Genomic DNA, 21,723 nt, shown 5'->3' with positions numbered 1-21,723 from the left:
AGAGGAAGAAAGTTACATGGACACTTTATACCATAAGGTGGTCACACCCTTTTGGATAGGATCTTCTGATTTGATCAGTGGTCAGGGACAGAGGGTGTGACTACAAGTGAGGTAGGTAAGTGGAACCAGAGGGCAGGAGTGCAAGACCATCAGCTTTTGCAATTGTCCAACAGGTTTCATGTTTTTCAAATTTTGGGGATGAGCGTGTGGGCTGAAAGGTGGATGAGCTGACGGACCATGGTACAGGGGGAACAAAAATGACCGTTGTAGTAGTAGAATGGACAGCACGGTAGCACAGTGGTTAGCATCATTGCTTCAAAGCACCAGGGACCCAGGTTCGATTCCCAGCTTGGGTGTCTTCCCGTGACTACATGGGTTTCCTCCGGGTGCTCCGGTTTCCTCCCACAAGTCCCGAAAAACATGCTGTTAGGTGATTTGGAAATTCAGAATTCTCCCTCTGTGTACCCGAACAGGCGCCGGAGTGTGGCGACGAGGGGATTTTCACAGTAACTTCATTGCTGTGTTAATGTAAGCCTACTTGTGACAGTAATAAAGATTATTATTAGTAAGGGAGAGTATAGTGAGGGGGATTGACACTGTTCTCCGCAGCAAAGAGCGAGAGTCTAGACGGCTATGTTACCTGCCTGGTGCCAGGGCTTAGGAAATCTGCCCAAGGCTGGAGAAGAACTTGAAGTGGGTGAAAGAGGATCCAATCGTTGTGGTCCATGAATGCATCAATGAATGCATCTCTCAAAGGCTGGTGTGGTAAACGTGGGTTCCTGTTCGAGGGGCACTGGCACGAGTACTGGGAAATTGGGGGCTGAACCTTTGGGATGGTCTACCCTTCAACAATGCTTGGACCAGTATTCTATTGAGCTACATAACTAGGGAAGTAGACAGCTTTTTAAACTAACTAGTGGGAATAATTGATCAAATTTAGGGAGATGTGATAAATCAAACAGTAGAGACAAGGCAAGAGGTAAAGGTACTAATATTGGAAACGGTAACTAGACTGACTGGAAGTACAAATCTAAGCATAAATCAGCAGAAACAACTGGATGTTACAAAAATAATAAAAGGACAAAACTAAAGGCTTTGTATCTGAATGCGCTTAAGTCTCAAAATAAAACAGATAAACTGATAGCTCAAATAGAAGTAAGTATGACCTGATAATCATTACAGAGACATGGATGTTGAGTAATATAGATTGAGACATGAGTATTGAAGCATACGTGACATTTGCAAAGCTAGGAAAAGGTGGATGGGAGGTTCTGTTAATTCATGATGGCATTAGTACAATAGAGAGAGATGACATCAATTCAGGAAATCAGCATGCAGAAGTGGTTTGGGTAGAGATGATAAAGGCAAAACACTTATGGGAGTGCTGGAGAGGCCCCAGAACAGTAACCACATGGTGAGACAGAGTATAAATGGTAAATAATGTGAGCTTGTCAAAGACATACAGTGACAATCATGGAGGATTTTCATCTACAGAAAGACTGGAAAAATCAGATGGGCAAAGGTAACATAAATGAGTTCATAGAATAGTTTTGGAATTGTCCCTTAGAACAGCACGCTCTGGAGCAAACCAAAGAGCAGGCTTTACTGGACCTGGTAATGTACAATGAGGCTTAATTAATTACCTCACAGTGAAGGCATCCCTATGTACGAGTGATCATAACATGATTGAATTTTATACTCAGTTTCAGAGAGAGAAGAGTCGGTCCAAGACTAATATTTTAAGCTTAAATGAGGGCAATTATGAGGGCATGAAAGCTGAGCGAGATAAAGTGAACTGACAAATTCAGTTAAGGGTTTATTTCATAGAATTTACAGTGCAGAAGGAGGCCATGGCGAAGCAGGCTCGATTTATACGTTTACATATTCAAAACAATAGGGTTGGAGTAAAACAAAAACACTGGATCAAATTTATTTGTTGGAAGCCCATTATATCACTTAATTGCTCAATAATCTGTATTTAATACAGCATACTTCTGCTCCATGGGAAAGATATTTATGCTTGGATAAAGAGTGTGACATTATTCTCCCTCAATCATTTGGAAGAATACAGCTTCCAAACCCACCTCTAAGTCACTGGTTTGTGAAATAAACTTTTGGCTTTAGACTATTTGCACAGGATTATTACATGGTACTTGGCTCGGGTCCCTGAAAGCAGTGGTGTCCCTGGTATGATCCCTTTGCTCTAGTCAAGTTGGTGTGATGGGAATTGATGAAAGTGGCAGCTCGGAGAGCAGAGTTCAGAATAAATTGTTGACAGTATCTATTGATGTCTAAAAAAGCCCTGACTTGCTTCTTACTCTCCTGCTAAGGCCAGCCTTGTGTAGCTTCCACTTTCATAGAATCCGTACAGTGCAGAAGGAGGCCATTCAGCCCATCGTGTCTGCTCTTACCCTTCGAAAGAGCACCCGACCTCGGCTCAATTCCCGCTCTAGCCCTGTATCCCCAACCAACTTTTGGACACTAAGGGGCAATCCACCTAACCTGCACATCTTTGGACTGTGGGATGAAACTGGAGCACTTGGAGGAAACCCACAAAGACACGGGGAGAATGTCCAGACTCCGCACAGACAGTCATCCAGGTCGAAATTGAACCCGGATCCCTGGCGCCGTGTGGCAGCAGTGCTAGCCACTGTGCCACCTTACCGCCCCTTTGTTCACCAACCCACCCCCTACAGCGAACACCAGGTATGTGATCCCAGACAACCACATGGCACTCTTTGGGTTTGCTGTGAACCAAAATATCCTGAGGCTGTCTGCTACAGCTCCTTTTTAGTGTAAATGTGAACCCCAAAGTTTGCTATAGATAATGATTGGTGCAGGCGGGAGGGATTCAGATTTCTGGATAACTGGGGCTCTTTCTGGGGAAGGTGGGACCTCTACAGACAGGATGGTCTACATCTGAACCTGCGGGGCACAAATATCCTGGGGGGGAGATTTGTTAGTGCTCTTTGGGGGGGTTTAAACTAATGCAGCAAGGGCATGGGAACCTGGATTGTAGTTTTAGGGTAAGGGAGAATGAGAGTATAGAGGTCAGGAGCTCAGATTTGACGTCGCAGGAGGGGGCCAGTGTTCAGGTAGGTGGTTTGAAGTGTGTCTACTTCAATGCCAGGAGTATACGAAATAAGGTAGGGGAACTGGCAGCATGGGTTGGTACCTGGGACTTCGATGTTGTGGCCATTTCGGAGACATGGATAGAGCAGGGACAGGAATGGATGTTGCAGGTTCCGGGGTTTAGGTGTTTTAGTAAGCTCAGAGAAGGAGGCAAAAGAGGGGGAGGTGTGGCGCTGCTAGTCAAGAGCAGTATTACGGTGGCGGAGAGGATGCTAGATGGGGACTCATCTTCCGAGGTAGTATGGGCTGAGGTTAGAAACAGGAAAGGAGAGGTCACCCTGTTGGGAGTTTTCTATAGGCATCCAAATAGTTCTAGGGATGTAGAGGAAAGGATGGCGAGGATGATCCTGGATAAGAACGAAAGTAACAGGGTAGTTATTATGGGAGACTTTAACTTTCCAAATATTGACTGGAAAAGATATAGTTCGAGTACATTAGATGGGTCGTTCTTTGTACAGTGTGTGCAGGAGGGTTTCCTGACACAGTTTGTTGACAGGCCAACAAGAGGCGAGGCCACATTGGATTTGGTTTTGGGTAATGAACCAGGCCAGGTGTTGGATTTGGAGGTAGGTGAGCACTTTGGGGACAGTGACAACAATTCGGTGGCGTTTACGTTAAGGATGGAAAGGGGTAAGTATACACCGCAGGGCAAGAGTTATAGCTGGGGGGAGGGAAATTATGATGCCATTAGACGTGACTTGGGGGGGATAAGGTGGAGAAGTAGGCTGCAAGTGTTGGACACACTGGATAAGTGGAGCTTGTTCAAGGATCAGCTACTGCGTGTTCTTGATAAGTATGTACCGGTCAGGCAGGGAGGAAGGTGCCGAGCGAGGGAACCGTGGTTTACCAAAGAAGTGGAATCTCTTGTTAAGAGGAAGAAGGAGGCCTATGTGAAGATGAGGTGTGAAGTTTCAGTTGGGGTGATGGATAGTTACAAGGTAGCGCGGAAGGATCTAAAGAGAGAGCTAAGACGAGCAAGGAGGGGACATGAGAAGTATTTGGCAGGAAGGATCAAGGAAAACCCAAAAGCTTTCTATAGGTATGTCAGGAATAAGCGAATGACTAGGGAAAGAGTAGGACCAGTCAAGGACAGGGATGGGAAGTTGTGTGTAGAGTCTGAAGAGATAGGCGAGATACTAAATGAATATTTTTCGTCAGTATTCACTCAGGAAAAAGATAATGTTGTGGAGGAGAATGCTGAACTCCAGGTAAATAGATTAGATGGCATTGAGGTACGTAGGGAAGAGGTGTTGGCAATTCTGGACAGGCTGAAAATAGATAAGTCCCCGGGACCTGATGGGATTTATCCTAGGATTCTCTGGGAGGCCAGGGAAGAGATTGCTGGACCATTGGCTTTGATTTTTATGTCATCATTGGCTACAGGAATAGTGCCAGAGGACTGGAGGATAGCAAATGTGGTCCCTTTGTTCAAAAAAGGGAGCAGAGACAACCCCAGCAACTATAGACCGGTGAGCCTCACGTCTGTAGTGGGTAAAGTCTTGGAGGGGATTATAAGAGACAAGATTTATAATCATCTAGATAGGAATAATGTGATCAGGGATAGTCAGCATGGCTTTGTGAAGGGTAGGTCATGCCTCACAAACCTTATCGAGTTCTTTGAGAAGTTGACTGAACAGGTAGACGAGGGTAGAGCAGTTGATGTGGTGTATATGGATTTCAGCAAAGCGTTTGATAAGGTTCCCCACGGTAGGCTATTGCAGAAAATACGGAGGCTGGGGATTGAGGGTGATTTAGAGATGTGGATCAGAAATTGGCTAGCTGAAAGAAGACAGAGGGTGGTGGTTGATGGGAAATGTTCAGATTGGAGTTCAGTCACAAGTGGAGTACCACAAGGATCTGTTCTGGGGCCGTTGCTGTTTGTCATTTTTATCAATGACCTAGAGGAAGGCGCAGAAGGGTGGGTGAGTAAATTTGCAGACGATAGTAAAGTCGGTGGTGTTGTCGATAGTGTGGAAGGAAGTAGCAGGTTACAGAGGGATATAGATAAGCTGCAGAGCTGGGCTGAGAGGTGGCAAATGGAGTTTAATGTAGAGAAGTGTGAGGTGATTCACTTTGGAAGGAATAACAGGAATGCGGAATATTTGGCTAATGGTAAAGTTCTTGGAAGTGTGGATGAGCAGAGGGATCTAGGTGTCCATGTACATAGATCCCTGAAAGTTGCCACCCAGGTTGATAGGGTGGTGAAGAAGGCCTATGGAGTGTTGGCCTTTATTGGGAGAGGGATTGAGTTCCGGATTCAGGAGGTCATGTTGCAGCTGTACAGAACTCTGGTACGGTCGCATTTGGAGTATTGCGTACAGTTCTGGTCACCGCATTATAGGAAGGACGTGGAGGCTTTGGAGCGGGTGCAGAGGAGATTTACCAGGATGTTGCCTGGTATGGAGGGAAAATCTTATGAGGAAAGGCTGATGGACTTGAGGTTGTTTTCGTTGGAGAGAAGAAGGTTAAGAGGAGACTTAATAGAGGCATACAAAATGATCAGGGGGTTGGATAGGGTGGACAGTGAGAGCCTTCTCCCGCGGATGGAAATGGCTGGCACGAGGGGACATAACTTTAAATTGAGGGGTAATAGATATAGGACAGAGGTCAGAGGTAGGTTCTTTACGCAAAGAGTAGTGAGGCCGTGGAATGCCCTACCTGCTACAGTAGTGAACTCGCCAACATTGAGGGCATTTAAAAGTTTATTGGATAAACATATGGATGATAATAGTATAGTGTAGGTTAGAAGGCTTTTGTTTCGGTGCAACATCGTGGGCCGAAGGGCCTGTACTGCGCTGTATTGTTCTATGTTCTATATTCTATGATTCCATTCAGGGATTCAGCGACACAAAGGGTGTGAGGGTCAAAAATGCATCCATGAGTCCTGGGAACAAGATTGTTGGCCATGGAATCTGAAAAAGAGGATGGTGTACTGGTAGAGCTCGTGAGGAGGCACAAAAGCCATTTTCCATTTTCCAGAGTAATTTTAGGAATTTGCCAATATAATATCCCTGGTCAAATCTCAGGTAGTAAAATCATTGACTTTTCCCAACCTCTCAATCTACTCATCCATCTGCAAGATTGTTGGAAACATGGAGCTGGATTCTCCATCCCGCCACGCCACTTTTCAGCCTCGACCCACTGGCGGAATTCTCCGTTATGCCGGCCGGTCAATGGGGTTTCCCATTGTGGGGCAGCCCCACGCCATCAGGAAACCTGCGGGCGGCGGCAAAATAGAAAATCACGCCGGCGGAGAATTCCGCCCGTGAAGTTTTAATTCAGTTTAACAAAGTCAGCACAGAAACATCTTCTCCAGCCGAGTGTCAGATTTAGGGCTATTCAATCACAACTAATTTGTGGAATTTGTTGGGATTCTTTGCTGCACACATTCTGATGAAGCAATATTTTTCAAGCAACCAATCCTGTCAATTTTTATCACACTTCACATCAGCCATTTTAGGTACAATATAAATGCAAGTCTGTTCCAGTTGTGGGTTTTCAATAAGTTTGAAATCTGTTGGAGCTAAATGAAGGTTTTGAACATTCATGTTACATGCCAGGCACCTCACTGCAGATGACACCAATCCCAGCTGCAGGATGATAAAGCTCTAAGCTATTTCGAAACAATGTGTGACATCTATGATGTGAAACTGATGTGAAACTGAAGTTAGTACGTGGAGGGGAATAAAACTGCCCTGATGTTACATTGCAAAAAATCGTGAGCTTGGAATATCACCCCATCCTTCTAGAAGTTTCCATAAGCACAAATTCTGGGTGTGTGGTAGCCGCATTGTTAGAAAATCAGTTTAGAAACAATCTCAGAAACATCCAACCTTCTTTTGGCTAAAATCGGATTCAATCAACATGGCAACATCTACTGTTCCGAAAGGATTGATTGTGGCTTTTGTGTTGGCATTCTGTGAGTCTCAGGGTGAGTTTATTTTGAATAAGGAGTAACAAGTCACCATTCAGATTCAGTGTATTAACTGAGGTGAATATATGGCAGGTAATGCATTGTGAATATTTTTGTACTCATTTGGTAAAGGCATTATATAAAAGCAAAACAAAGTTGTATTATGAGAGTTAGTTTGAAAATCTGTACAGAGACCACATCATCCTTATTCAGTAAGTATCAATTAGAAAAGTTAGTACTTGTATCACTTAGTGTGTTATAAACATTGGTCTAATTTTAATGATTTGTTCTATTTCTGCTAACAAGATATCTGTCACTGTGTAAAATTAGATTCTCCGATCAGGATTTTAACAATCTTACCAGTCTGAAATTGTTTTGGCAGAACATTGTGCCATGAAATTTCATGTATCATGTGCTTAGCTATGTAATTCTGCAAAAAATGACCCTGAGGGGAACCCAGTGGATCTGAGTGTTAGCAAGACACATTCTTTTGTTATGGGTTCTGTTCTTATGTGGAAAACAGATTACTTCACTGACGAATATTCGAAAGAGCACTTAGTTTGGTCAGAGTAATTTGTCTTTTAAGCTTTCATGTTTTTCCAGTCAAGGTGACCAAATGAGTTGTATGTATTGCACTCCATACAAGGCAGACCCATTCTGCAGTGACATTCAGAAATAGCCTTTTTCTGCTAACTTACGCTATTCAAACAAAACGAGGCAAAAATCCCTGAACCAAAGAAGAAGGAGAATGTGAAAAAAGTAATGTGTGGCATTGTTTATTAAGTACGAAAATTTTAAAATGGTTATAAACATAACCTGGACCTTATTATAGGTGGCACGGTGGCACATTGCTTCACAGCGCCAGGGGCCCAGGTTCAATTCTGACTTTCGGTGACTGTCTGTGTGGAGTTTGCACTTTCTCCCTGTGTCTGCGTGGGTTTTCTCCGGGAGCCCCAGTTTCCTACCACAGTCCAAAGATGTGCAGGTTAGGTGGGGTTATGGGAATAGGACTGTCGAGTAGGCTTAGGTAGGGTGCTCTTTCAGAGGTTCAGTGTGGGCTAAATGGCCTCCTTCTGCACTGTAGAAATTCTATGATTATTCACTTATTGTTCATTTTAGTTGTTTTACTACGATCTAAAATGTCAGATTCATCTAGTTCTTACACTCCAGGACAGAAAGTGGACTCAAATCGTAATTCTGTAAGCACACAATCAACTTATTTCTTCCCGCCTCATTTAGAATTCTATTATTTCTGCCCTTGTCCAGTCTCTTCCCACCATTATCCGCAAATCTTTCCATCCCTGTCGCCACCTTAGTAATTTCCAGGTTTCCAGACCTAACCTTCTCTTTTTCTCTGTGGATGTCCCACCCTTGTACAGCTTCACTCCCATTGATTATAACCTCAGAACCTTCTGTTTTTCCCTTGAATGAAGGCCCAATCAGATCACACCCATCGCCATCTTCCTCGACTTGGCTGAACTTGTTCAATCTCTCCTTTGATTTGCTCACTTCCTCCAAATAAAAGGTGTGGCTCGAGGGAGATGTATAGGCATTGATCATGCCTGTTTTTTTGTGTGGTATACATGGAATATTCTTTGTTGTGGTTCTACTCATATCCTCTTCCTCACCTCTCTCATTTGTACATTGATGACAATGCCAATGCTACTTCCTGCCCTTCACCCAAGCTGAAAATGTAATCAATCATGCTTCAAATGTCCACATCTCCCTCGGTTTCACATGGTCCATTTCGAGCTCCTTCCTTCCCTTGTCAAACGTCTCTATCTCTATCTCTATCTTTGGGAAAAGGCTGTGAACAGTTATCTACCAAAAACGTACTATTAGACGCCTAGAATTGCTTTGATTCAACCTCTTCCTAACATGATTAATTTAAGGATTTTATTCTATTTTTCCAGTACTCTGACTCTGTTACACTTGTTCTGATGACACCATGTTCCACAATGGTGCATCTGATATGCCTTCCTTTAACGTTAGATGAAGATTCCCCTTTCGGTGTTTGACAGGGCCCTTGAACGTATCTGTCCATATCCTGCACTTCAGCCTTAACCCCTCCCTCTCTCTCCCAGAACCATGATAGTGTTCCTCTTGTCTTCACTTTCAATCCTACCAACCTCCACATTCACCTCCATCGACCTACACATAGAATTTGCAGTGCAGTAGGAGGCCATTTGGCCCATCGAGTCCGCACCGGAACGACCAACCCTCCTAAGCCCACACATCCACCCTATCCCCACAACCCAGTAACAAGGGGCTTGGTTTAGCACAGTGGGCTAAACAGCTGGCTTGTAATGCAGAATGCAGCGCGGGTTCAATTCCCGTACAGGCATCCCCGAACAGGCGCCGGAATGTGTCGACTAGGGGCTTTTCACAGTAACTTCATTAAAGCCTACTTGTGACAATAAGTGATTATTATTATTATTATAACCCCACCAAGCCTTTTAGAACACTGTGCGCGATTTAGTGTGGCCAATTCACCTAGCCTGCACATCTTTGGACTGTGGGAGGAAACCGGAGCACCCGGATAAAACCCATGCAGGAACGGGGAGAATGTGCAGACTCTGCTCGGACAGTTACCCAAGCCGGGAATTGAACCTGAGACCCTGGAGCTGTGAAGCAACTGTGATAACCACTGTGCTACCATGCTGCCCCATGCTACCATTCCTGCTGCCTGCAACATGACGCTACAGCTAGACCACTTTCCCACTTGTCTCCTTCCTGAGTTATGAATGGACAATCAACTCTGTGACACCCCAATTCACTCCTCAATCACTGCAACACCCCTCTTCTGCCCATAGCACCTTGCCATGCAAATGCAGGAGCTGCAATACCTGTCCTTTTACCTCCTCCCCTTTTGTTACCCACAGCCTCAGACACTCCTTCCTGATGAAACAGTGATTTACTCCTTCTTTTCATTTGATATATTGCAACCATTGTTTCACAATCATGAAAACTAATTGCAGATTAAGTGATGTTCCAAAGATGTGCTGGTTAAGTGGATTGGCTATGATAAATTGCCGCTTAGTGACCAAAAGATTAGGTGGGGTTACTGGGTTACGGGGCTAGCGAGGAGGCATGGGCCTAGGTAGAACGCTCTTTCAGAGGGTCGGTGCAGGACCAATGGACCGAATGGCCTCCTTCTCCTTTGGGGGCAGCACGGTAGCACAAGTGGATAGCACTGTGGCTTCACAGCGCTAGGGTCCCAGGTTCGATTCCCCGCTGGGTCACTGTCTGTGCGGAGTTTGCACATTCTCCCCGTGTCTGCGTGGGTTTCCTCCGGGTCTTCCGGTTTCCTACCACAGTCCAACGACGTGCAGCTTAGGTGGATTGGCCATGATAAATTGCCCTCAGTAACCAAAAAGGTTGGGAGGGGTTGTTGGGTTACGGGGATGTGGTGGAAGTGAGAGCTTGGGTGGATCGGTGCAGACTCGATGGGCCGAATGGCCTCCTTCTGCACTGTATGTTCTACGTTCTATGTTCTGCACTGTAGTGATTCTATGATTGCTTTACTGAACCTATGTCCAGTCCGTAAGTGTAACCCTGAGCTTACTTGCTTGTCCTCAGCCTTCATTATTATTATTATTATGTTCCAATGAAGCTCAGTCAAAGCTCGAAGACAGCACTGCAGCCTTCAATTAAGTACTTTGCAGCCTTTTGAGTTCAGTCTTCAGTTCAACAATTTCAGATTGTAACAACAGTTCCTGTTTTCAGACAATAGCTGTTAGGTGTGCTTTTCCCATTTGCAGCTTCTCCAAACTCAGCTTTGGGTTCTCTACCTTAGCCCCGCACACTTGTGCACGTTGAGATGCTTCTGAAAAATGCACAAAAGTGCATAAATACAAGCTTGTACTTTCTTTCCACTGTCACTACGCATTGCTGTCTTCTGATAGTTATTTAAAAGATAAAGAAGTAATGTTAAAAAAAATACTGAAGTGGTCTAATCCCATTGGATAATCCATTTTCAATGAATATGCAGATTGGAGACCGTACCACCACATTTTAGCCCCAATTATCCAACCGGCTGAACCTATAAGCACAGCCCATGGTTGAAAGGGCATGATCGTGGGATCATAACATGCTCTGTGAATGTATTCTAATGTATTTTTATTAAACTGAGACTCCCTCCAAGTTTACCTTTTTTGTTCAGTTTCTACTTATACTGAGTTGCCAGTAGACGTTCTTTATCGTGTGAAGCTTAATGAGATTTAGTACATTCCTGCTCACTGAATTCCTTTCTTTGTAGACAACACCTCATCTCAATTGGCCACATTTGGAGAAACAAGTACTCTTTCAACAGTGCAGACTTTATTCACAAAAAACATATCTGAATCTTCTCATGTGAATCTGCGTAATGCCAGTTTCGGCCTTCCGGAGAAGGCAACATTTGCCAATAAAACTAAGAAAGGTATGTACTTCTGTGAAATTAAAAAAATAATACCTATTTTGCCTGACACCTTCTCAAGCTCATATTGTTCTCAATTCACGCCTGGTCATTGCATCGCAATTGGGTATTTCATTGTGTTCAGATAGTGGGCAGCAAGTGGTTTTCTTGTGTGCTTTTAGAGGTACATTTATAGGATCTTAGGTCATAGGAACCTGTTGCCTTTTATACCTGCTGTAAATATGGCAGTCGATAAGGTTGCCCTTCTTTGATATGAATATGAATGTGATATGCTCTCAGAGTCGCCAGGTATCAAATGATACCGCCACAAGGTTCAACCGGGTATCGATCAAAGAGCCAAACAACCAGTTAGTTAGTTCAAGATCAATGGTACTTTATTTACACACAAGATTAACTTACGCATGCAACATAAACACTACTAGTTAAACTACACTTAACTATGACAACCTGTACTTAACATCAGGCACCCGGCTTAGGTCAGAGGAACAGTGGCCTTTGTTTGAATCTGGATCTACTGGCTCTGGAGAAGCAACTGCAGCTCAGCTGAGCTCATCCTTCTGGTAGCAAGCGTTGAACTTGAATTTGCTTCTGGCCATGGTGCTGCAATTGGAGGTGAATGTTGCTGGAGCGCCAGGTCCAAAAGAGATCGAACACATGGCAGTGTCTCTCTTTATCCTTGGGGAGTTTCGCGCTCTTTTGGGCGGTCCTTAGGTTTGGACCCCATTAATTGGGCAGTTCTGGATCACTGCCTTCGATCTGAGCCAATAAAGGGGCGGCGACCTTGATGGCTGGGCATGTCCGAAACGGTCATTGACCCTGTTGTTGATGCTTCCTGAGTACAGGGATTGGCGCCGAAATGTCTGGGCTTGTATTGGTTACCTGAGTATCAATCCTTTGTCTTACGGAGATGGGCCATTAAATGCTAATCGGTTGGGGGTTTCGATGCTGTCTGGATTCTCTGCTCACAAATATACATTCAGACTCTGTGTCTGCCTGAATCTTACATTGTCCACATTTCCCGTCAGGCTTTGTGAACGCCCCTGTTTCTTATTATAAGTGGCCATCCCAGGTGGCTACAGTCCATCCTCTTGATCCTCAACGCAAAGCGTGAAGGATCACACTACTGAATCTTCTTCTGTTCTCTGGTATGCCGGGTATCCTCAATCAAGGACAGGTTCTATCCTACTCTGTCCTATGGTTCGCAACATTTACCTAAGTTTTTTCTTAATACAACACACATCTATAAAAATTCTAAGGGGGCATACATTTCAGTTTCTTTACACAAAAAGGGAAAGCTCTAACTGTCCTTACCTAAAATACACTTATGCTGCTATCTAACAACCAAAGGAACTTATATTACAGTACAAAATAGACAATAGCAGCATCACATTCCTACTTAATACTTATGTCAATTTACAGAGAAAGTAATTTTATTAAAAACCGAGGAATTTATTAGGGAGAAAAAGGGTTCAAATAGAGTGTGGGGCCTGTTGAAGTCCGAGGAAAGGGGTTCTGAGTGAGTATACTGGAGGGCGGGAGGCTCGCCTTTGCCATTTCCGAAGTCTGATCGTCTGGATGACACTGCAAAGTATAGCTATAATCAATAGGGCTTCTATCGTGCACGAAAGGGAATACCACTTTATGATATTATCACATCATGTGGCTGTGTCTATGTTTGGTGTAGTGTCCGGGCTCGGGGTATCGTGTTGGGTGGTTATGTTTAGGGCCTGTGTGGTGAGGGGTTTAGGGATTGATAACGCACGCAACTGTAGTGATCCAACGACGATCATGATGCAGATCATCAGGTCCGTCTTCATTTTGTCTTTGTCTTCCTCTGTCTCCTGGTATATTCATATCTTCCTGGGGGTACAAGCATAATATCTGTTATTATCTTGTTGTTTAATATCTCGTTTGTCTGTCTGTTTCTCCTTAACATCAATTTCCCGTTTAGAATCGTCACGATATGTGACTCCCTCTTTTTTTTTTAAACCAACCATTTGGGAGACAAGACATCCAAAAAAGAAACTCTGTCACAGTGCGAGCACTCTCGCAGCCTGTGTTCGATGGGCTGAGTGGGCGAACAATTTCTCCGTCCAGTGGTGAGGTAGTGTTTTCATGCAGCAAATTTGTTTCAACCAAGTGTTTTAACATGTAAATAGCAGGTGGGGGTAGCAACCGAAGGGTCGCCGGAAAGCAAAAAAAAATTGTGGCAAAGTGCATTCTTTAAACCACATTTTTAAAAGAACAGTAAAAGGGTTTCGAAAAGAATTTTCCGAATGGGGTGCGTATGAGCAGCGGGGCAAGAATGGGTGGAATCCCCGGGTAGGGCGGTGATCAGTGCCATTGCTCCACTACCTGAGCTTGGCTGACAAAATCCATAGGGGGTCCTCAGGCAGGGCGGGGATAAGTGCCGTTACTCCACTGCCTGGGTGACCTTACAAGAATAGTAAGAATTTGAATTGCTGTGGACCTCCGACAAATGTGTGCCTTTAACTACCATGTGGCGTCAAAGGAGTAGTCATAACTGTATCAAGAAATTTTGCATAAGATCGACACACAAAATCATGCAAGAGAGAAACATTCAACATTAAAAAACAAACTAAAGAAAGAAATAGGGCAGGCTCCATCAGAGAATTGGACACCGTAAATCTCAATCGGCTCCTTTCTCTCATCATCTGGACACCTCAGGGTTCCATTCCAAAAAGGGTGTGAAAGGGGTTAGCGTGGTGGGAGTCAGACTCTGAGTCATCATCATCTCCCAGTTGCCAAACTCATGACTGGAGTTTCTGTGCCAAGGCAGCGTGGGCCGATGAGGGATCCATCTCGTCCATAAGACCATAAGACATAGGAGCGGAAGTAAGGCCATTTGGCCCATCGAGTCCACTCCACTATTCAATCATGGCTGATTTCAACTCCATTTACCCACTCTCTCTCCATAGCCCTTAATTCCTTGAGAAATCAAGAATTTATCAACTTCTGTCTTAAAGGCACTCAACGTCCCGGCCTTCACTGCCCTCTGTGGCAATGAATTCCACAGGCCCATCACTCTCTGGGTGAAGAAATTTCTACTCATCTCTGTTCTAAAGTGACTCCCTTTTATTCTAAGGCTGTGCCCCCGGGGCCTAGTCTCTCCTGCTAATGGAAACAATTTCCCTACATCCACCCTATCTAAGCCATTCATTATCTTGTAAGTTTCTATTAGATCTCTCCATAACCTCCTAAACGCCAATGAATATAATCCCAGGATCCTCAGACGTTCATCGTATGTTAGGCCTTCCATTCCTGGGATCATCCGTGTGAATCTCCGCTGGACCCGCTCCAGTGCCAGCATGTCCTTCCTGAGATGTGGGGCCCAAAATTGCTCACAGTATTCTAAATGGGGCCTAACTGGTGCTTTATAAAGCTTCAGAAGTACATCCCTGCTTTTATATTCCAAGCCTCTTGAGATAAATGACAACATTGCATTTGCTTTCTTAATTACGGACTCAACCTGCAAGTTTACCTTTAGAGAATCCTGGACTAGGACTCCCAAGTCCCTTTGCACTTCGTTGTTTCTTTTCAGTCGATAAGAATTGTCGCGGTGCCATTGTTTCATATCCTGTAGGGCGATTGGGGTGTCGATAGGTGTCGATTCCGACCAACACATACTTAAATCCATTTCTGCAGGGTGGGGAGGGGACCAATATAATCTCACTGCAAGTTCATCCATGGGCCATTAACAGGGCGGGTGTGTCTTAGCTGACCTTTCTTTGCGTATCTGTCTGGATTGTTCTGGGCGCAAATCAAACAATTTTCAATGTAGTGGGTTACGTCAGTTTTTAAATCGGGCCACCAGCAGAGAGGTCTGAGATGGGCAAGGGTGGATTCTATCCCTTGGTGTCCGTGTCCGTCATGGAATTGACAAATAATCTGGTTCCTGTCCTGGGTGGGGACCACATAAATACCATCCTTTAATATGATTCCCTCGTGTATCGTTAAAGTGTCTTTAAACCTATCATAGGGAGCTGGGAAGTTTCCTTTTAAAATTTCCTTAAGCGTGTCGTCTTCCTTTTGTGCCTGTGCCAAATCGTGAACATTGGTCTCTGAGACCTGGGCCGCGTGTACTGGGGCACTCTCGGGGGGTTGCCAAAAGTGGCCATGTCGTGAGCCTGCTTTCGCTAGGGCATCTGCTTTCACGTTACCGGGTGAGGAGGAACGGTGGTGGCTTCTAACTTTTATGATTCCATATTTGCGATCTTTCGTTTCCTTGAGAATGTGTTTTAGTAATGGTGCTGAGGGTAGGGGTTTTCCATCGGCCTATATAAATCCTCTAGATTCCCATAGGGGCAGGAATTCTGTCAAACTGTTGCAAACATACAAACTGTCCGAATATATGTCTGCTGGGGTCGGGAACGAATCTGGGTGCTGCACAATGTAAGCAATGGCTGCTAACTCAGCTGCCTGCGAACCTAAATGTCCTGGCAACTTTAACAAAATTTCCTCTAACACGCGTCCTCTACATAAATACCTCATTCTGTGATCCTTTTACCATTTAGAACTGTGGAGGAGCCGTCTACATAAACCTTTAGAGCTTTATCTTGGGCTGGGTTGCCTGTAGTCGGATGCCTGTCTATTTCGCTAACGATTTTGGAACAAAGGATCCTGTGTTGTGCTTGGCTGCAATGATTTCACACTCATGTGGGATTCCTGCATATTCTAAATTATCGGCCAGAAACATGTACGTCTTTGTCCTCTTTACTGTAATGTCGCGTCCGTGTAGGAGTAGTGTCCAGCGCGCTGCTCGAATTTGGCTTCCTGTGCCGTCTTTTAGCCTACTGTCTAACAGTATCTGTGTCGGGATGTGCTCGGTCAAAATGGTTACGGGGTTGAGTCCTGTTATGTACTAGAAGTGTTGGACAACCCAAAAAACTGCGAGCAAGTGCCTTTCGCAGGCTGTAAATCCTTGCTCTACTGGATCTAAAACTCGTGAGGCATAGGCTACGGGTCCTAAACGATCGTGCCTTTCCTGAAGGAGTACGGTCAAAAGGGTTCGGTTGGTGGTTGCTACCTCTATTGCATATGGGGAGTGTGGGTCTGGTGCCTGCAAAGTGGGGGGCTGTACGTAGGGCGTGTTTCAATGCATCTACAGCATCCGTGTGCTCTGGAAGCCATTTCCATGGGGCCTGTTTCTTAAGGAGCTCGGAAAGGGGGGCTGCTTTTGTGGCGAAACTGTCTATATGGTTCCTGCAGTAACCAACCAGTCCTAAAAATGACCGGAGTGCTGTAACATTGTGGGCAAGGGCAATTTAACAATTGAATCGATCCGTTTTTGTTCTATCTCACGCTTACCATGCGCTATGACTGTACCTAAATAAGTGACCTTTTCTTGGAGAATTTGGGCTTGTTGGGAGTTGATTTTACATCCAATTTCTTTCAGGAGTCCTAATAGTTCAGAAAGAAGCGAAATGTGCTCTTCCTTGGTGTCAGTCTGTAGGAGCAAATCGTCCACATACTGAATGAGGCATTCGGGTCGGGATAATTTTGCTAATCCGTTCGCCAATTGTCTGTGATAAATGGAGGGGGAGTTGTGGAAGCCTTGTGGAAGGCTTGTCCACGTGTACTGCTGTCCCTGGAAGGTGAACGCAAATTTGTACTGGCACTTTTTATCCAATGGAATGGACCAAAAGACATTGCTAATGTCCAAAAGTGTGAAAAGGTTTGACTGAAGTCCCTGCTTTAACATGGTCTCGGGTCTCGGGACTCGTGGCAATGGTGGGGGCTGCTAATGGAGTTACTTTGTTTAATTCCCTATAATCGATGGTCAGTCGCCATGAACCATCCAGTTTTCTTACGGACCAAATCGGGGCATTGTTCATTGAGGCTACGGGCCAAATTACTCCTTGCTCCAATAAACTCTGGACTACTTTAGCTATCGCTCCCTCGGCTTGCTGTGGAAAACCGTATTGTTTCTGGGGCTTGGGATCGGGACCTGTGATGGTGACCAATCCGGTCATTTTACCGCAGTCGTGCTTGTGCTAGGCAAAAGATGCTTTGTGTCTCTTCAAAACTTCCCTAACTGTCTTGTCCATGGTAATTGTTTGTGGATCAAACCAGTACTCTCCCACTGAGCTAACCCTGTGTGCGTCGTCTCCTACTGTGAGTGTGGTGGGGGCTCGTGCTGCTCCAGCCAATTACCACACACATTTATTTACGGGGTCGAAAGAAAGGTTATGTGAGCTCATAAAATCTATCCCCAAGATGTGTTCTGCTGTCTGGGGTAAATCTACCAAAATGACTGAGTGCTTGGTTTTAATGTTACCGATCTGGAGATCCACAGGGGCTGTAATGTGCCCCGGTTGGAGGTGTCCTGTAAAGCCATTAATAATGATAGTGTCTGTAGTGGGCCATATATCTCGCTGGTACATCGTGGAGGAGTTTAACCTGGTTCGGGACCCTTCTGTGTCCCAAGGGAACTCTACGGGGTGTCCCCGGACTGTGCCTGCAACTACCGGTCTTCCGGACTTGTCCCAAAGTGTGTCGCAGACCCAAGTTGGGGAGTCAGAACACCGTCAACCGGTGCCATTTATGGCCAAATTGTCTGCACGGGCGCTAACGCTGTGGATAGGCCTGGCATTGTTCCTAGGGGGGGCATTTGTGGGCTGATTCCGTTGCTGTTTCGGGGGGCTTGGCATTCTCGGGCATAATGTCCCTTCTGTCCATAATTGTAGTATTCCTGCGCTTTAGGGTGCTGCGTGTTATTTCTACCTTCATTGACCCATGTGGGGTCTTGGTGTGTCCTTACTGGATTCATGTTGGCGTCTACTTTCTCCTGCTCTGTCTTTTTATGTAGGGATTGTTCCCAAGCTCTAGATAGTCTCTTTAGTACCCACACTTCATTGTGTGCCGGGTCTGAGGGGTTGTCATTTGCACATGCCTTTTGTCCTGCCTCGGTGGTGTGGGAGACTAGAATACGGATCCATTTGGCCGTATTGTCTGCAGATAAATGGGTGCGTGTTACATCACCGAATACTGCGGTGAAGTGTATCCAGAGGTGTCCAGCAAATGCTGTTGGATGCTCTCCTTTTTTCTGTCTACATCGGGATTCATAGGGTTAGGTGCTGCTTGTGCAGTCGATGGTGCGGGTGCTTTCCTTTTCAGGGCCTGGGGGGTTCTAATCTGAACTTCTGTTTCGTTCACATATCGGTGGGCCGTTTCACTAAGTTCCTGCCAATCGGGGCCATCTTCCTGATCTAACTGTGGGCCAAACGTATCTCTGAACCCATTCTGAACTGAGAGCAGTGATTGCAATCTTGCAATTTGCTGCCTGCACTTGGCCTGGTGGTGGAACTGTGGAAGCTCGTAGGCTGCCTTTAAGTCCTCACATTGGTTTTTCAATTGTTCTGCTTGGTGTTCTGTTTCCTCTCTTACCAAAACCGCACATTACGTGTCTTAGTAGGCCTTATCATATTGGATCTGAAAGCTACTTAGGTGAGCGAGACAAGATTGGTGTGCCCGTTTGACATCAGCCATCTCCTTGTTCTTCGCCACTAGCTGCTCTCGGAGTTGCTCATTTACTTTCTCACACTCGCTAACATTTCCCTCATTACTCTTCTCTTTCTCTTCAATCTGTCTGTGGAGCGTCCTCACGACCTCCTCTGTGTCTCGCAATTATGCCAAGCAGGGCACAATTGCCATCGGCTTATGAACTCTACTTAAATTCTTCTTATGGATCTCGGTCAGGTTATCCCACCAAGTTTGTCCTATACTACCAGTACCTGTTTCCTCATTCGCGTAAAACTCAAACCATAGGGGCCATTCTTTCCCCTTTAGGTACTTTCTAATCTCCTCTTTGCATATGGGACACTGTTCTGCTCTGTTGGTCGCTGCAACCTCGGGTTCTTGTGGGTGCATGTGGTGTTCCATTGCCTTCATTGCCATCTCCACGATTATCTTTGTATCTCTACGGGGAATTTGGGACGGGGGGAATAAAGCGGTGGGGCAAACAGCGGGTATGGCTTAAGCTATTTTCCGGTTTGCACAACTCCCGAAAGTTTCACTCAACAAAATCTATCGAGTTTACCTTATATTCCTTGTTAGTACACATGCAAATTACACACTTCCGAATCTTGAAGGTTTGATCGATACTGGTCTTATGCTTGTATTTTCTTTTACTTTTCCAATTTGGATTTCCAATTCAAACGTTTTGTGGGTTCTCTCGGAGTGACACAGTCACTTCTGGGTCGAGTCCCAGCGGAGTCGCCAATAACTGTTGCCTTTTTTACCTGCTGTATATATACCAGTCAATAAGGTTTCCCTTCTTTTATATGAACATGATTTGCTCTCAGAGTCGCCAGGTATCAAATGATACAGCCACAAGGTTCAACCGGGTATCGATCAAAGAGCCAAACAACCAGTTAATTAGTTCAAGATCAATGGTACTTTATTTACACACATGATTATCTTACACATGCAACATAAACACTACGAGCTAAACTACACCTAACAACTATGACAACCTGTACTTAACTTCAGGCACCCGGCTTAGGTCAGAGGAACAGTGGCTTTTGTTCGAATCTGGATCTACTGGATCTGGAGAAGTAACTGCTGCTCAGCTGGGCTCATCCGTCTGATAGCGAGCATTGAACTTGAACTTGCTTCTGGTGGTGCTGCAATTGGAGGTGGACGTTGCCGGAGCGCCAGGTCCAAAAGAGGTCGAACACATGGCAGTGTCTCTCTTTATCCTTGGGGAGTTTCGCGCTCTTTTGGGCGGTCCTTAGGTTTCAACCCCACTAATTGGGCAGTGCTCGATCACTGCCTTTGATCTGAGCCAATAAAGGGGTGGGTGCCTTGATGGCTGGGTGTGTCCTAAGCGGTCATTGACCCTGTTGTTGATGCTTCCTGAGTACAGGGAGTGGCGCCAAAATGTCTGGGCTTGTATCGGTTACCTGAGTATCAATCCTTTGTCTTACGGAGATGGGCCATTAAAATGTTAATCGGTTGGGGGTTTCAATGCTGTCTGGATTCTTTGCTCACAAATATACATTCAGGCTCTGTGCCTGCCTGAATCTTACATTGTCCATATTTCCCGTTAGGCTTTGCAAACGTCCCTGTTTCTTGTTGTAAGTGGCCATCCCAGATGGCTACAAACCTAGCGATTAGGAGCAGAAGTAGGCAATTCAACCCTTTGAACCTGCTACGTCTTTCAATCAGATCATGGCTGATCTCTTCCTAGTCTCAAATCCACGTCCCTACCTTTTACCCATATTCCTTTAAGCCATTTTTAAAATCAGAAATATATCTATCTCCTTGAAACTATTCAATGACTCAGATTCTACCGCACTATGGGGCAATGAGTTCACTACCCTCTGAGGAGTAGTTCCTCCTTATCTCAGTTCTAAATCTCCTGCCTCTCAACCTATATCTGCGACTAAGCTCTGTAATTTGTCCCTGGGACTGGAAGTCTATAAATCACAAAGATTTGTTTCCAGTTCTATCATTCACTGCCATCTATCTTAAAATAACACCTCCAACTCTCTCACTCACAGAAAACAGCTGAAAACATTTTTTTTTAAAATAATTTGATGGAGATAAAAGAATATGGAGCTGAAATTGGGTGTGGGTAGGGTTTGGTACATGAAATGGGTGTCACAGAACATGGCCAAAAGTCAGTTCTGTTGGAGTCAATGAAAGTGAATATCGAATGGTCATATAACATAATTTTTCTGTCTGCATCCCTGCCCATTCCACCATCTCTCGATATCGATAACATGATAAAGAAAAATTACTTCTGGGGAGATGGTGACACAATGATAATCTCACTGGACTAGTAATCCAGAGACTCAAGGTGATACTCAAGGAACCTAGGTTCGAATTCCACCGGGGCAGATGGTGAAATTTGAGTTCAATAAAAATCTGGTATTAAAAATGAAGCTATGAAACTTTTGTCAATTATTGTAAAAACCCACCTGGTTCACTAATGTCCTTTAGGGAAGAAAATCTGCTGTCCTTACCTGGTCTGGCCAACATGTGACTCCAGACCCACAGCAATGTGATTGACTCTTAAACACATGTGTCTCCAGTCCCTCCCACAGCAATAGATGGTGGGGGCGAGATTTGAAAATACTAACCATTGAATCATTTAGCAATAGAAGCTTTCAGCCCATCAGGTCCATGCAAGCTCTCTGTAGAGTAGTGCAGTCATTTACATTCCTTCCTTCTATCGTCCGAGCCTTCAAAATTTATATCTCTAAAGTTTACGCCCAGTTTTCCTTTGAAATCATTG

General features: G+C 44.9%; 1 protein-coding gene across 2 annotated transcripts in view; it reads left to right on the top strand.

Moving 5' to 3' along the window:
* Positions 1–6,870: 6,870 nt before the first annotated feature.
* The window catches only part of LOC140429767 (uncharacterized), a 42,298-nt gene continuing 27,445 nt past the window's right edge, over positions 6,871–21,723 (top strand). Inside the window, exons 1-2 of one of the 2 annotated variants that reach the window (XM_072517183.1) lie at positions 6,871–7,051; positions 11,304–11,465. In XM_072517183.1, coding sequence (XP_072373284.1) covers positions 6,997–7,051; positions 11,304–11,465 — 217 coding nt within the window. In that variant the 5' untranslated portion in view covers positions 6,871–6,996. Of the gene's footprint in view, positions 7,064–11,303; positions 11,466–21,723 lie in introns of both variants that reach the window. The other variant, XM_072517182.1, reaches the window with a different exon arrangement.

The sequence above is a fragment of the Scyliorhinus torazame genome, chromosome 9 (assembly GCF_047496885.1).
Source record: "Scyliorhinus torazame isolate Kashiwa2021f chromosome 9, sScyTor2.1, whole genome shotgun sequence".
Lineage (NCBI taxonomy): Eukaryota > Metazoa > Chordata > Chondrichthyes > Carcharhiniformes > Scyliorhinidae > Scyliorhinus > Scyliorhinus torazame.
This window is presented reverse-complemented; position numbering and strand designations above follow the sequence as displayed.